This window comes from Prunus avium, chromosome 1, assembly GCF_965620075.1.
Source record: "Prunus avium chromosome 1, drPruAviu1.hap1.1, whole genome shotgun sequence".
In the NCBI taxonomy this organism is placed as follows: domain Eukaryota; kingdom Viridiplantae; phylum Streptophyta; class Magnoliopsida; order Rosales; family Rosaceae; genus Prunus; species Prunus avium.
This window is the reverse complement of record NC_142284.1, coordinates 44,176,571-44,192,559: the sequence shown is the minus strand read 5'-3', so window position 1 is coordinate 44,192,559 and position 15,989 is coordinate 44,176,571. Positions and strand designations below refer to the sequence as shown.

At 37.4% G+C, this 15,989-nt stretch overlaps 2 protein-coding genes across 2 annotated transcripts; one reads left to right on the top strand and one right to left on the bottom strand.

The window, feature by feature from the left end:
* The first annotated feature begins 4,396 nt into the window (after window positions 1-4,396).
* Window positions 4,397-12,325, top strand: FAB1C (FORMS APLOID AND BINUCLEATE CELLS 1C). The gene is made up of 11 exons (XM_021968617.2): window positions 4,397-5,984; window positions 6,184-6,978; window positions 7,059-7,212; window positions 7,305-7,649; window positions 7,810-8,568; window positions 8,678-9,009; window positions 9,094-9,220; window positions 9,332-9,496; window positions 9,637-11,166; window positions 11,296-11,562; window positions 11,730-12,325. Exons 1-11 carry the CDS (start codon window positions 5,428-5,430, stop codon window positions 11,982-11,984), a joined length of 5,286 nt encoding a protein of 1,761 aa, XP_021824309.1. The 5' UTR covers window positions 4,397-5,427; the 3' UTR covers window positions 11,985-12,325.
* A 392-nt stretch (window positions 12,326-12,717) lies between these two features.
* On the bottom strand, window positions 12,718-14,675 carry AT17.1 (plastid movement impaired protein). Its single transcript, XM_021968510.2, has 2 exons — window positions 13,788-14,675; window positions 12,718-13,119 (listed from the first exon to the last, which is right to left on the bottom strand). The coding sequence occupies exons 1-2, from the start codon at window positions 14,442-14,444 to the stop codon at window positions 13,060-13,062; spliced, it is 717 nt and encodes a 238-aa protein (XP_021824202.1). The 5' UTR covers window positions 14,445-14,675; the 3' UTR covers window positions 12,718-13,059.
* Between the last annotated feature and the right edge of the window lie 1,314 nt (window positions 14,676-15,989).

The following is a 15,989-nucleotide window of genomic DNA, read 5'->3' as shown; positions in this document are numbered from 1 at the left end:
AAATTTTTTTTATATATATCCAATCTTTGATGCAAAATTAAGAAAATTAAATAAGAAAAAATTTAAGTGGGGTGTTCAAAAGTTGAAAACCAAAGGCATGGGTACCCCTACTTTGGTGCATCTCCTATGTAGTCAATCACCACTACACTACCCCACATGATCTTGGGATTATTATATTATGTTGGGTTTTATGCGGTTTTGCTTCCTAAATTATTTGCACATTGTCAATTTAGCTTTTTAATAATTTTTTCGGTAAATTAAGGACTTTAATTATTTAAAAATCGCCAATTGAGAGCCTTACATCAATTTTTTTTTTATTCCATCCAAATTAAGGGTAAATTCGTAGTTTTATTTTTATAAAAATTAAAACCTCACCTACCTAAAATTAAACATTTAAAAAAAGAGAAAATGGGATCATGGGATTATTATATTATGTTCCTTGCTTTCTTTTGTTTTGTACCATATTTACACTGACTAAAATTGAAGAAGAAAAAAATTCGGATTAATTTAAAGTAAAAAACTGAGGTCTGTTGTTCCTTCCACTCAATTGCACTCAAATGCCATCATCAACTTTCATGTTCTGCCTCTGATTTTATTTAGGGGCAACAAAAAATCAAATTATATGTTGTTTAAAAATAAAATAAAAATTAGATCCATAAATTGAAAGTTATTGAAACAATGTAGTACAGTCGACTACCGTCCCTAAAAAGCTGGGTTACTTCCTTCTTTCCTCCTATTGAGATTGTAATTAACGACTAAGCAATGTGATTAAGCTAATTGATGCAATTATCATAAGCAAGCATATGATTATCATAAAGTTGAAACAGGGCATATGACTATGCGGCAACCAAGTCAGAAGTTTTTCTGCAATATTAAACCTAATATAGAAGGGCCACCACAGCCACAGCACAGAGATGACATAAAAATAAATAAATATTGCTGATTTTTGGTAAGCATTAATTATAAGCTAAACATGCACGTCCATTTAAGTTGTGCATCCAGATCTGACCTACCAGCTCAGCTACATGAATTAATACTGCTGTTGCTTCCATTCAATTCGAGTTAATAAGGGCATCAACTCAAATTAATACTGGCATGCAATTTCTATTCATTGTGCCGATCAATTTGAGAGTCAAAATCAGTTCAACAATTATTACACTTTTACTGTGCGTTAAAGTGATTAAGCAGTTATTCGTGGATATGATATGAGGTCTCGTGTTCGAATTTTCCTTTTTCAATATTACTTGTACTAATAAACACAAAAATAGCTCTCCCACAACAAAAGTTTAAGTTTAAATTAATTTCATTCTAACCCAAAAGGATTAAATGAAGTTAGTAAATTTGACTGGTGGTTGTATTCCGTTTTTCTTTGTTTTTATTTCTTTTTCAAAAAGCTACTAATCCAATCCAACCTTAACATCACCTTTATATCCACACACAATTAGCAGTCAAAAATTCATAGAGATTGGAATTTTATTCTTTGTCATTAGCTAGCAAAGTTCAAACGATGAATGTACGTATGCAAGCCCAAGATTCCAAAAGCATGGTATTAAATCACTGTGTGATTGAGATATTTACCGACCGATTAGAGAGAAAATTGGGAGATGCGATCCCATAAGCTAGGCTATTAGTGGACTTTCATGTCAAGTCAATGTCAGGCCGATTATTTTAGAGTTAACAGTAAATACCATACGTATAATTAATTCACACCCCTCTAATTTCATTGAAGGAATCATTTCTATACGAGAGCACACCAAACTTTTCAAGAATAATAGTTTTGAAATACGCCACCATGCTTTAGATATTAAAATATGTATTCTAGTGCTCTAATTACTTTTTGCTTAGGGGCTAATTTTATTGTTAATTAAGGTGGGCGTGATGACATGTTAACATCACGCTTAAAAATAATGTCTACATCATGCCTAAATGTCTGCTCTATTGGATCTCCCTATCCCTACACCCCAATTTTCATGCCTCGAAATCAATGAATTGTAAATTAAACCTAGTTTAATGCACGCCCCAAATATTCATTTTTCTAATGCATTTACTTTAATAGGCTTATATTGACTTTGGAGGAGAGTACTAAAACACCAGAAAAATTTGTATGAAACACAGAATGCCATGTGAAAGCATAGTATACTATAATTGGTGGGGTATAGCAAAATAGTGTTATCCCCGTTTCATGTAAGTGTTTTGCTTAAAACACTGCATGGAAAGAGAATGGTTTTTGATCAAGTACAACGAAATGGGGGGTAGTGTGAGATTCTCCTTTTCGCTAGGCTTTTCTGTTAGGCAGAGGAGATGTATGTTGCGGGCCTTTGTTGCCCTAATTGGACATTTATAAAAAGACTAAAGCAGGTTGGTTAACTTAATTGTATGGATATGGAATATGGAATATGGATTCTCCAAATACAAAAACAAAAAGTAATTATAATTAATCAACAAAAACATGTCCATCACGTGGAGATGAGTCACTGATGATGATGATGATGAAGGAAAAGGGTGAAAATTTGGCTAGGGGCGGCTCTCCCCTGTACTCTTATCCGATCATCTCTGACTGTTTATGTGTAGGAATGATGTAACTTTAATGGCTGTGAGTATACAAAGAAAAGAAATTCCAAAGAAAGGTGGGGAAGAAGAAGTACTATAATCTACTCAAAGAAAACGCCAACAAGAAAATAGAAATAAAGCTCCATCTTTCGGTAGACCTTGGCAGCACAAACACCTTTGCAGATGTTGGCTTCCCACCAAACCAATGTTTTACCAAATCCCCTCACCTGCTTGTCCATTGTAATTTGCAGGGGACATGCCAATTGGCATCTCACTTTTTATGTGCACAACATGGGGTCGGGCCTTGGGTCTGTCTATAGATGGGTATAAACTTATTTGTAATTATATTACCGGAGCCAATATTTCACATTAGAGGGGTCCTTCATAAAATTTGTCTTATCTTCATGATTATCATGAATTTCATATTTTTTATTGGTTAAATACTAATTTCATAATCTACAATATTAAAGACTTAAAAATTAATAATTTATATTCAAACAGAAAAAAAAAAAGAAAAAAAAAAGGAGAGTTCATAAAGCGCAATATTAAGGTGCCCAACTCATATATGAATTTCTTTTTTAGGAAAATAAAAAATTCACAAAGTTTTAAACAAAAGAGAAAGAGAAAGAAGAGGAAGAGAAGGTTAAAACTTTAGGAGTTTTTAGTGAAAATATCATAAACTAACCTAGAATATTAAGGGAGATGAGTAGAAGAGAAATCAATAAATTTTATGGTTAATTTGTAGACAAAAAGAACTTAATATATTATTTTATTTTAGGGTAAATATCTAAAAACTAATATAATATATTATAATATTATATATGATATATAATATACAAATAGAAGAGGTAAAAATGGAGTGGGGGTTTGGGACCACACTCGCCCCATGTTGTCTCCGCCCATGTATCACGTAACCCTGATGAGTGTTGAATACACAAGTCTTGTTTGATGACTCCACTTCGAATGAATTATTTGTGAACTCGGTTAAACTGAATTATATCATGTCATGTCGTTGAATGTAAGTATTTAAAAAAAAAATCACATTCACTTATGGGTATCTATACTCATTACCCTAGTATACGAATCACCCTAGTTTAATTTAGATCAAGTTTAATTGACACTTGTTCAAGACTAATTATGATCTCCAACACTAATAAGTCTTCTTCTTGTATGTCTCTTTGTGTGAGTTTGTGCAATTGTTTAACATCATCATTACACTAGTCACTTATTCATTTCGTATTCCCATCCCATTACACTTTGGTTTGGCATCCAAGATGCCGGGTCAACCAAAGAAAATGGACTTGGACAAAGGAAATAGCATTCGGGTCACAGCAAACCCGTGAAGGTTGACCCAGCAATCCACCAAACCACCCAAAGGCCCCATGGGTCACGGTGACTGGTAGTTCTTTCTAGATGCTGTCACGGCGCGTGTGATACACTTCCATGAATAGGAGTTTAAAAAAGAAATAAAAGAAGTCGCCAAATTAAAGACATGCCCCTAATAATCCAACAAAATCCATTGAATTAATGCATGACTGAGTTTTGTTATAAATAAAAAAAAAATTTGCCCAAAAAACGTTTATAAATCTGTACACACTGATGCTGACCAATCAACAGCGAGTGCTTTTTTGTAATTGTTGAGTACAAAATCATACAAGAAAACTCAAATTTGACAAAATTAAAAAAACTGAATTAAATAGGACTTTTAAGCCCTAATTAAGCATCACGCTGACCAATGACCGCCTTAAATGCCAGATTGAAAAATTAAAAAAACCTGTACTGTTACGACGAATGAAGGATAATTAAAAAAATAAATAGAATAAAGAAATAGATAGATAGAGATGAGATCACGAGAGCGAGAAAGTGCTTTTTGAAAATCAATATTTTAGTAGTAGAGGCAGTTTGGGTTGGGGTGCGCTGCGTAGGAAGGAGGAAAAGAAAAGAAAAGAAAAGAAAAGAAAATAAAGAGAGAAGAAGAAGAAGAGAAAATAAAATAAAAGAAATGAAAATAAAGCGGCAAATATGGTAAAGAAGAGAACTAGTGTTGTTGATGCAGTTGTAGTTACTGGTAGTGAAGAAAGAAGAGGAAGAAGAAGAAGAAGTGCGAGAGAGGCAAGTGCGTGTCTCGAGATGCGAGCAGACTCCGGCAGAAAGGGAACCTTCTCCGTACTCCTCCTTTTCCTCCTTTTGATTCTCATTCTTCCCAGCATTTAATTCCAATATCTCATCTTTCTCCTCTACCATACTTGTTCTTCAGTCGTCATATTATATCATATAATATTTTTCGCTTTCTCTTGTTCTATGCTGCCGTTTGCTTCCTCCTCTCTTGGATTTCTCATGGAATTAGGGTTTTTTATTCTGCTTGGGCTTGTACTTGGAGTTGCTCCGATTCAATCGCCCTGATATGCTCCAGTCGATCACGGGATGCATTCTTGAAGACTCTGGGATTGGTTAGGTTTCTTTGTTGTCAAGAGGGATTTTGCTTTTTATTTAAGTTTCTTTGGGCTGTTGCAGCTGCTTAACTTTTAAGCTCTTATTGGTGATATCTTTTTTGGTTGTAAATAGTGTTAGATTTCGTGTATCCTAATCTGTCTGATTTCCTCCTGTGATATTATTTTGTGATTCTTGGAGGAGGATTTGCTTTCTGTTTTTGTTCCAATTTTTGAAAAAAAAGGAAACAAGAAACAAGGGAAACGAAATCATAATCAAAGTCCATATAAAAAAACACATCTTTTTTCCAATTCGCCCACCGTTTTTATTGTGGGTCGTTTTATTTTATTTTTTCATTATACTAAAATTTAGAACAGAAGAAAAAGAATTTAGATTTCTGGAGGAGGAAGAGCTGGTTCATTATTCTTGTTGGGTTCTGACCATTCTATGGGAATACCTGATAGATCACTACTAGATCTAATAGAGAAAGTTAAGTCTTGGGTTTCTAGGAGAGCAAGGGAATCACGGTGTTTGTCCGGCGAGTTTGATATGCCCAGTAACGGTTGCAAGATGTGTTGTGATTGCAATACAAATACCACTGATATTGGTCATAGATACCACTGCCAAAGCTGTGGCCGATGGATTTGTGGAAAGTGTATTCAGGGCTGTGAATGGGGTGGCATCAAGAGCAATGATGAGGTTGGAGAGAGTATTACTAAGTTCTGCAAGTTTTGTTCTCGGGTTAGATTAAGGAGGGAAAGTGGAAGGAAGTATAGTGAGAAAGTGCATCCTTCTGCCTCTCCCCGAGAAAGCCCTGAACCACCATCCCCTTGTTTTAGTGGTGAAACAGTCAAGTGTTCTGTGGATAATGAATCCATTCACAGTGATCAGTTCTCAAAGTTTCTTGAAGCCCGGGATTGTGGGTATTCTCCTCATGCAGTGAGGAGTATGACCATGTTTAGTTCTCACCCATCTTCAATATCTGTTCGTCGCTCTTTTAGCAGGTATGCTTTCCTTCAGATTACATGTAGTGCATCAAGATGCTGCCCTAAATGTTTTATGTAATTATGCTTTAATCTCTTTAACTGCTATAGTATTCAAAATTTGGACATAGCCTTTTCGTTTTGGCCCTCTTTATGTCTCTCTCCACCTCCCTCCCCAAGTGTATATGGTGCTTAACTAATTCTCTGCTTTCTAATGTAGGAGTGACGAAGAGGAGGCAGAGGATTCTGGAAAGAACTTTTTCAGCCCTTCAAGTGAATATTGTGATGACAATTTGGATATAGATTTAAGTAGTGTTAGTGCTAGAAATGAGTTTTACCGTTCAAGGTCACCGGGATCAAATCAGTTTGATTGCCCATCTAGAATTTATTATACTTCTAGTAGAGTTGGGCATTCTGTACAGCAGGGGCAGGAGGGAATCCCGGTGTCTCAGAATGACGGTCCCTTTGGTCAACAGACTACGGCTGTTTTAAAAAGGCCCGAGAAAGGGACTGAGGATCCAGATATTACTGATGATTGCTCTGATGACTTGTCAGTTTTCCACAGCCAATATGAGAAATCACAGAGGCCACTGGATTTTGAAAACAATGGTCTCATCTGGTATCCCCCTCCGCCTGATGATGAGAATGATGAGGCAGAGAGTAATTTTTTTTCTTATGATGATGAAGATGATGATATTGGAGATTCAGGCGCAATATTTTCAGAGAGTAGTAGCCTTTCGAACATGTTTCCTGCAAAGGAGAAACTGAATGAGGGTAACAAGGAACCACTTAGAGCTGTGGTACAGGGACATTTTAGAGCTCTTGTATCGCAACTGTTACAAGGTGAGGGTTTCGTGGGCAAAGAGGATGGAGATGAGGACTGGCTTGACATAGTTACAACAATAGCATGGCAAGCTGCAAGTTTTGTTAAACCGGACACTAGCAGAGGAGGCAGTATGGATCCTGGTGATTATGTGAAAGTTAAATGTATTGCATCAGGAAGTCCAAGTGACAGGTATGATTTCCATACATTTTGCAGATCTTTGTACTAGTGACTTAATTGTATCTTTAAGCTAAACATTTTGGATTTTGCAGTACCCTTGTAAAAGGAGTAGTTTGTACAAAGAATATAAAGCACAAGCGCATGACCTCGCAGTACAAAAATCCTAGATTGCTTATTCTAGGAGGATCGCTTGAGTATCAGAAAGTTCCGAACCAGTTGGCGTCTTTTAATACATTACTACATCAGGTTTTGTTTTGTTTCTCTCTCTCTCTCTCTCTAAAGACAATTTCTTTTATCTTTAAAGTTCTGTAAATGAAATTTTGACCTTTTTTTAACAGGAAAACGATCATCTTAGGATGATTATCTCAAAGATAGAGGCTCTCCGCCCCAATGTTCTACTGGTAGAAAAAAGTGTATCTTCGTATGCTCAAGACTATCTGCTAGAAAAGGAAATATCGTTAGTGTTGAATGTTAAAAGGCCAGTACTAGAGCGTATAGCCCGGTGTACTGGTGCACTTATTACTCCATCAATTGACGATATCCCTAAAACTCGTTTGGGACATTGTGAATTGTTCCGGTTAGAAAAGATTTCTGAACAGCATGAGCCAGCCAATCAGTTTAACAAGAAACCACAGAAAACCCTGATGTTTTTTGAAGGGTGTCCAAGGCGTCTTTGTTGCACGGTAATCTTCTCCATATACAACATTTGGTTTATTTCTTTTACAAATTGAGTATCTGCTGTTTTTTTAATCATATTTTTATTTAATATACTCATAATCTGCATTCTGATATAGCATAAAGATTTAGTCTGGCTGTCCCTAATTTTGTCATTATCTGTTGTAGGTCCTGCTGAAGGGTGCATGTGTTGAAGAACTAAAGAAGATCAAACATGTTGTCCAGTATGCAGTGTTTGCAGCTTATCATTTATCTCTTGAAACTTCTTTCCTTGCTGATGAGGGTGCTACTCTGCCCAAGACGACACTGAGACACTCAATTACTATACCAGATAGGACAACAGCTGATACAATTTCAGTAGTCCCTAATTCTTTCAGTTCAAGCAATTCCAAAGCTGTAGCTGTTGCTTCTGCTCAAGATGATGACATTTTGGGTCTGAAACCAGAAGTTGAAGGATTAGAATCTTTGTCTGAGCATCTTGATCCCGAGCACAATTTTCCTTTGTCTAATGGTTCTGTGGACAGCGTGGTTGGAAATACATTTTCTGATGCATATACTGATGATTTAGCATCTAATGTATTTTTGGACTCTTCTCCATCTCAATACAAGGATATAAAGGGGCTAACTGCCCATTCTTCTGTCACAAAAAATCTTTCCCAATCAGAGTTGCAAGAAACCTTGCTTCATAACTGGAGTCAACATGAGGATATTCATGAGTTGACAAACTCTGAAAGAATTGACCACAATGAAGTTTCAAGTGAGTTTTTCTCGTCTGCTGACACTCATCAGAGCATATTGGTATCTTTTTCAAGCCATTGTGTACTGAAAGGAACTGTTTGTGAACGCTCCCGGCTTCTGCGGATAAAATTCTATGGCTGCTTTGATAAGCCACTTGGCAGATATCTTCGTGATGACTTATTTGATCAGGTAATTCATTGTTAGTTTACTTAATCCCTCCCCCCTTATTTTATTCCTTATTATGGAATTATAGTTAATGAATTATGGAATTATAGTTAATAAGTTTTATAATTGGCAGACATCTTTTTGTCGATCTTGTAAAGAGCCAGCTGAAGCCCATGTTCTATGTTATACCCATCAGCAAGGAAACCTTACCATTAATGTAAGACGCCTTCCTTCACTAAAGCTCCCTGGGGAGAGAGATGGTAAAATATGGATGTGGCACCGTTGTCTAAGGTGTGCCCATATAGATGGGGTTCCACCAGCAACACGTAGAGTAGTCATGTCAGATGCTGCCTGGGGACTTTCTTTTGGAAAGTTCTTGGAATTGAGTTTTTCAAATCATGCAACTGCTAATCGTGTTGCTACTTGTGGCCATTCATTACAACGGGACTGCCTCCGTTATTATGGGTAAGTACTAATAGATTTGGATTGGTTGTTAATTTTTCAAGTATTGAGTGATCTTATTTCAAATTGGCAACTCTTGTTTAACAGGTTTGGGAGTATGGTTGCATTCTTCCGATATTTGCCCATTGATATTCTTTCTGTCCACTTGCCCCCTTCAGTGCTTGAATTCAATGGCCAAGTTCAGCCAGAGTGGATAAGAAAAGAGGCAACTGAGGTGCTTTTAGGAAATTTAATCTGATTTTTGAATAATTTCTCAACTGGTGCTGAATGCTAAACTAGTTTTGTAACTTTTGCAATTTTATGAGATCTCAATTCTTTTTTGCAGCTTATGGGAAAAATGGAAACCTTATATGCGGAGATATCTGATGTACTGGACTGCATGGAAGAGAAAAATAGATCTTTTGGACGTGAAATGTCAGGTGCAAGTGAATTACAGAACCATATCGTGGAGCTGAAAGATCTGCTTAAAAAGGAAAGAAATGACTACATTGTAAGTACAAAATATAGTATCATCATGATGTTTTTGTGACTGATTGTTATCACATGTTTCCTGGTATGTAGTTCATATTTATGCATTGTGGACAATGAATCTGTCTTTTGCTAATCTAGTTTCCTTGGTTCTTTTAATAGGGTTTTCTGCAACCTGCATTTGTGGAGACTTCAGAACCAGGCCAAATGGCTGTAGTAGACATTCTGGAGCTAAATCGCTTGAGACGCTCTCTTTTAATTGATTCTCATGTTTGGGATCGCCAGCTCTATTCACTGGACTCACTCCTCAGAAAAAATCCTGCTTCTATGGCCACAGAAGGGGGTGTATCTTTTGTCCACCTGCAAGAGTTGATAAGTGACTCATCTAGAAAGGATGGCAGGTTTGATTATAGCCATGAAGATAATGTGTCTGAATCTTCAAAATTGCAAGCGCGTACTGGAAATGATTTATCACCAGATAAAGGACCTGATATACCAACGCATGAACCTTCTGAAGACCCCATGTTGGTATCATGCCATTATAGCCGAGAGGATGAAATACATTCAGATAGGGAAATTGTTAATAAGACATCCTGTGAAAGCTCCCCCTCCCATAAATCTACTCTTTCTGAGAGAATAGATTCTGCATGGACTGGAACTGATCAACTTCTGGTGAAAGCTCAGCCTCTTCATACTTCTGCAATTGGACTCCCAGCCGGTGCTGTCAAGCAGACAAGTCAAAATGACGATCCTCCTTTAAGGAGGTTAATGTCGTCAATGAGAGTTCATTCTTTTGATTCTGCAGTAAGAGTCCAAGAAAGGATCAGGAAAGGATTGCCCACTTCTTCGTTGCATTTGTCGACACTTAGATCATTCCATGCTTCTGGAGATTATAGGAGTATGGTGAGAGATCCTGTGTCTAGTGTAAGAAGGACTCATTCCCAGGCATTTCAACGAGAGACACAGAAGTTGGATTCCATACTCAGTTTCACACCCTCATTCGTCTCCTCTGCATCTCAAATAGCTGATGGGGTCCGGTTGCTGCTTTCCCAGACAAGCAACAATGACATAGTTGTTGGTGTTTATGATAGCGAGCCCACTAGCATAATATCATATGCCCTTAGTTCCAAGGATTATGAGGATTGGGTTGCTGATAATTTGAATGATCATCAAGGAGGCTGGAGTAATCATGATAGCTATAAAGAAGATTCTGCACCTTCCATATTTTCACCCTGGCAGTCTTTTGGCTCTATGGACTTGGATTATATCCACTATGGAAGTTATGGATCTGAAGATGCTGCATCATCCATGGGTAACCTGTTTGCAGATGCCAAAAGATCTCCACATTTAAGGATTTCCTTCGGCGATGAGTCCTCAAATGCTGTAGGCAAAGTGAAATTTTCTGTGACTTGTTATTTTGCAAAGCAGTTTGACTCTCTTAGGAAAAAGTGCTGTCCCAGTGAAGTAGATTTTGTACGATCTTTGAGCCGCTGCCAGAGGTGGAGTGCACAAGGTGGGAAGAGCAATGTATATTTTGCGAAATCTCTGGACGATAGATTCATCATAAAACAAGTCACAAAGACAGAATTGGAATCCTTTCAGGAGTTCGCACCTGAGTATTTTAAATATTTGACAGATTCCCTTGGCTCCGGAAGTCCAACTTGTCTTGCCAAGGTTCTTGGTATATATCAGGTTAGGCCTTCTTTAATTATTTATTTATTCGTTTACTTTCTCTTTATTGGTATGTGCACCACACGGGTTAGTACTAGTGGGTAATGGCTTAAAAATTCTTGTGATCTTCTTACACTGGTTTGTTGGCAGGTCACTGTTAAACACCTGAAAGGTGGGAAGGAAACTAAAATGGATTTGATGGTGATGGAGAACCTGTTCTTTAAAAGAAATATTTCAAGGGTATATGATCTCAAGGGGTCTGCTCGATCCCGTTACAATTCTGATACAACAGGGGGAAACAAAGTACTGTTGGATATGAATTTGTTGGAATCATTACGTACAAAACCCATATTTCTTGGAAGCAAAGCAAAGAGAAGCCTGGAAAGAGCTATTTGGAATGATACATCATTTTTAGCGGTATGCCTTAACCCTCTTCCTTTTTTCTTACATCTTCCATAGCTTCTCCTGTGCCTTGCATGTGCACTTCCCCCATTTCATGGGATTGAACCATTTTGTTGACGGTATTGCCTCCGAACTATAAATGCTAACTAGTGTAGCTATTAACTGATGTCATGTTTCTCCAGTCTGTTGATGTAATGGACTACTCACTGCTGGTTGGGGTGGACGATGAGCGGAAGGAGTTGGTTTTGGGGATCATTGATTTTATGAGACAATATACATGGGACAAACATTTGGAGACATGGGTGAAGGCATCTGGAATCCTGGGTGGTCCGAAGAATGCTGCTCCAACGATCATTTCTCCCATGCAATACAAGAAAAGATTCCGGAAAGCAATGACCACCTATTTTCTCACTGTACCTGATCAATGGTCGTCATGAACAGCTGGCATCTTTGCATATTCTTTCTTTTGTTCACAAAAGATGTGTTCACTAATAAGGAACAGGGGAATTGTTATTGCTGATAAACAGAGAGGAGGGAAATCCCTCCCATCTTTTTCTTCCCCTTTCTTTTGTATACGGGGCAGAATTAACCCAAATGAGATTTGTTACCGCTGTAATTGTGAAGAGTTGGCAACTGTTATTTTGCATGTCAAAGTTTACCAACAGTGTAAAGGATAGCCATGTGACGTAAAAGTAGACAAATGTAAATCAAAATTTCATACGTTGGATTTGTTGTCCACGTGCTTCATTAGTAAAATATCACATTTTTATTAGTTTCATTACTATTCTCTTTGGGAATATGCATCTTTAATTAGAGTACATGCATCCATTTAAGTCACATGTGTCGAGTACTTTATCATTCATCTTAGCTTTGTATTATTGGGCTAATCCTGAATATAAATCCTTCTGGATAAGAAACCTTGGAATGTACTTTTGGTATAAAGAATTCTGAAAATCCCTGTCAATTAACTTTCGTTTATAAAAAATAAAAAAAAACTTTATACTTTTGGCTTAATGTGTTTACTCGTTACCCAATGCAAGTTTATTCATACCCAAATGAAAGAAATATGTGTTAAATTCTTCTATGTTTTAAGTTTTCCCCCCTTTTTCAAAGAAAATTTTGTATCTTAGAACTTTCTCAAAACTGTAGGTATGGTCCAGAGGCATCACATGATGAAGAAGAAGAAACAATTAAGAAGATGAAAAAGTTTGACTACAAGTCATAATTATGCGGAATAATGTAATTACATCAGTTGCTCTAAGATAAATAATCCTCGATCACCACAAGTGTGTGGTTGATGGGATACCGCGCAGACTGAAGTAGAGAGTTTAGAGGAAAATTATGCTAATCGTCCAACCACACTCACAAAACAACGCTGCCTCTATCGGTTTGACTCTTTGAGTGTGTTGCCGTATACAAGCACATCAGGTGGACACAAACAAGAACAACTCGAGTTCGAGTTTAGGGCCATTTACTAAACTACACTGCCTACTGGCTACTGGCCGCTACTTGTTAAGAAGCCACAGCTACTTGTATCTCTCCTTCATTGTCGGGTCGGAAACTCACTCGTTTCTGCAAAGTCAATAAATATTTCTTTGATCAAAATGAAAATAAACAAATAAATAAATTGGTCTTCGAAATGCTACCAAAACATGTTAGATGGAAACAGAGTGGTGGTAAGTGGTAACTACTAAGTGGTTGTTGTATGCAACTAATTAAGGCTGGCGGAGCAGGTGAAAATGTTGACTAGTTAAGTCTTCTTGTTCTTTTCAAAATGCCCAAACTCTTAGAAGTTAGATCCTTTATTTGAACGTGTTTTTCTCGGTGCTAGGCATTGTGACTTAATTTTAAAAAAAAAAAGTACTTTAAACTACTCTAATTAAAACAGAGAAGAGAGTTTGAACTCGGATATAAATAGATTGACACACTTCTTAGACTAATTCACCTAACTCACGTTTGTAATTTATGTGCTAAGCTACAATTTGTATATTAAGGTGAGTGCTAAGTAAAGGTAATAAGATTTGGATTATACTTGAGTTCAGGGGAAGGTTGAGCTTTGCTTGAGCTCATACCAAAGTCTGAAGGAAGTCGAGCCCCTCAAATCAGGACCCAAAATTGACGATTAGTTTTGTAGGTCCAACAACATTTATAAACGTCTCAAGCAAACAAAACAAACCGAAATGTCAAAACACCACTAAACATGGCAGAAAAACAGGATCCATGTCTCTGAGAACCCATACCTCACGCGATCTGATGCCTTGTGATCCAAGTAGTCTTCCATGAGCGCCATCCTTCCAATGCGTTTGCTGGTTCAAACCAAAACCTCCATTGCCATTGGTCTTCTCACTTGCCTTTTGCCCACCGCTGTTGTTGTTGACCAAGCAAAGATCCACAATCCTCTGAGCTGCCTCTGCCTCGTCTCTGCTCTGCTTCATCAATTTCTCAACTTGGGCCTTTGGAAGCCTCATCCTCACACGCACCGCCCCATCAATCTCTCTTGCCTCCTCCTCGGGCACAATGCTGTTAGCTGATGCTGCAGACGATGATTTCATGACAGAAAGGTCTGAAACCGACCTCCGAGACAGCATGAGGGTCTCGAGCCTGTCTTTAGCGCTCATGTTTATCCCTGACCTCACCCTTCTTGGAACTCTCTCCTTTGGAAGCTCAACCTTTGGCAGCTCAACAAGGAAGTAAATCCCTCTTGGCTCAAGGTTTTGATATGGCTCCAGAGGCTTTGCTCGAACCCCAAAATGCTTGACCTCCTCTGATTTTAGCAGAACATGACCTGGGTAGTTTTTTACTACCTCGCCAGCTTGCACTGGTGTCTTTAACTTGAACGACTCCCCACTAATTTGCATCACCTTTGCATTCTTTTTACCTCCCAAACTGTTCCCCATTGGAGTAGGAGCTTCGCTAGCTCAGTGACCAGGAAAATAATAATCTTATTTCGTTTTGAAATTTTGAAGTGGCCCTTTTATTATACCTAAAGGGATGCTAAGATCTCACATGGATTTTGGAAATGGTGCCATGGTGGGTATAAGAAAGAGACGTGGTTCTTTGGGTAGTTGGATTTTGTTATGGTGGTCGTTGGTCAACAAAGAAGGCAAATTTTTTTGAAAAAACGACTTAGCTCATGAGCTTTGACATTAGCATAAAGTACGTAGGCGTTTGCTTTCGATCCTAAATTCCTATTATAATATATACTTTGTGAATCCTTTACTTTAGAGTTTTGTGCTTTTTCTATGTAATTTCAACGATCTTATCACAAAAACCCGTGATGTGTGGAACAAAGATGATTGCATGATCATATTTTGTGTGTAACAGTTCACGATAATCACGGCTCGGACTTGGTCAGATTTTCCTCTTTGGATTCTATCGATCATGTGAGAAATTTGACTATCAATTATTGTGTTTGGAAAAGATAATTTCAAGGACATGGTTGATGGGATGGGACTCTGACGACTTATCCAAGATTTCAAAAATATGGTAAGCTAAATTTACCGTAAGTGTGGACTGCTAGATTTTGGAGTCGGCTAAATCTTAAAAGATATATACTAACAATTAAAAAAGAAAAAAACTCCAAGCTGTAGGTCCGTCCCTACCTCTGTTTCCGGTAGTAGCTATACCCTTTTAAGACTAGCTTTTAGTTTTATTGTTTTGGAAATGATTAATTAGTGATTAAGCTCTAATGTACGGCAATTAATTTGGTAGCTTAGTACTGAGTGACTGAAACTAGTTAGTCCAAGTACTGGGTCCAAAATGATGGTCCGCTCATCAACTTGGAAGCGATTATTTCTCTCCAACATTATCTTAGCACAAACAATGAATGAAATTCCATTCACTCAGGAAGCTAACTTTCCTGCAGCTCCTATAAAAATATATGAGTGCTCTTGTTTTATAAAATTCAAATTCAACATGCAGAAATGTTGGTCTTTCACGTGCAACATCCATCCGAATTGGAATTTAGAAATGTATTACCCAAAAGTAACACGAAATTACTTGCATGAAATGCATGGGAAACATGGGAAATTAAACTGCAGTTGACAAGTTCAAGCTAAGCATATGCATCAGCATTCACAAGGGTCCTATTCAAGATATATTCATTGCTGAAGCTTGTGTGAAAACTTAAGCAATTTGAGGTGATGTCGATGATCAATGACCTGGTCATAGTCCCACCTTCAAAGGATAATGGATAAGGATCATCTTTGCTGTTCCATCTCTTCTCTTTGAAAATTACAGTTGTTTATCATTCGTTCTTGCTAATTCGACCTGTAAGTTTCCTGGGTTTTGGTTTGCGTTGGCGTCCCTATGCATTTTGAATCTTGAATGTCAGAAGATATTTAGGACGAAACTAAAAATAAAATAAAATCAAATTTTGGTTGACAATTCTGAAATTCAACAATCAATAAACAAGCTTGCCTCGTATTTAGAACTTAATAATA

Coding starts and splice junctions, on each gene's coding strand:
- FAB1C (XM_021968617.2), top strand. CDS start 5,428: ATGGGAATACCTGATAGATCACTACTAGATCTAATAGAGAAAGTTAAG. Junction 7,650..7,809: donor CAAGGCGTCTTTGTTGCACG/GTAATCTTCTCC, acceptor TATCTGTTGTAG/GTCCTGCTGAAGGGTGCATG. Junction 9,497..9,636: donor AGGAAAGAAATGACTACATT/GTAAGTACAAAA, acceptor TTCTTTTAATAG/GGTTTTCTGCAACCTGCATT.
- AT17.1 (XM_021968510.2), bottom strand. CDS start 14,444: ATGGGGAACAGTTTGGGAGGTAAAAAGAATGCAAAGGTGATGCAAATT. Junction 13,120..13,787: donor AAGGCATCAGATCGCGTGAG/GTATGGGTTCTC, acceptor TTGACTTTGCAG/AAACGAGTGAGTTTCCGACC.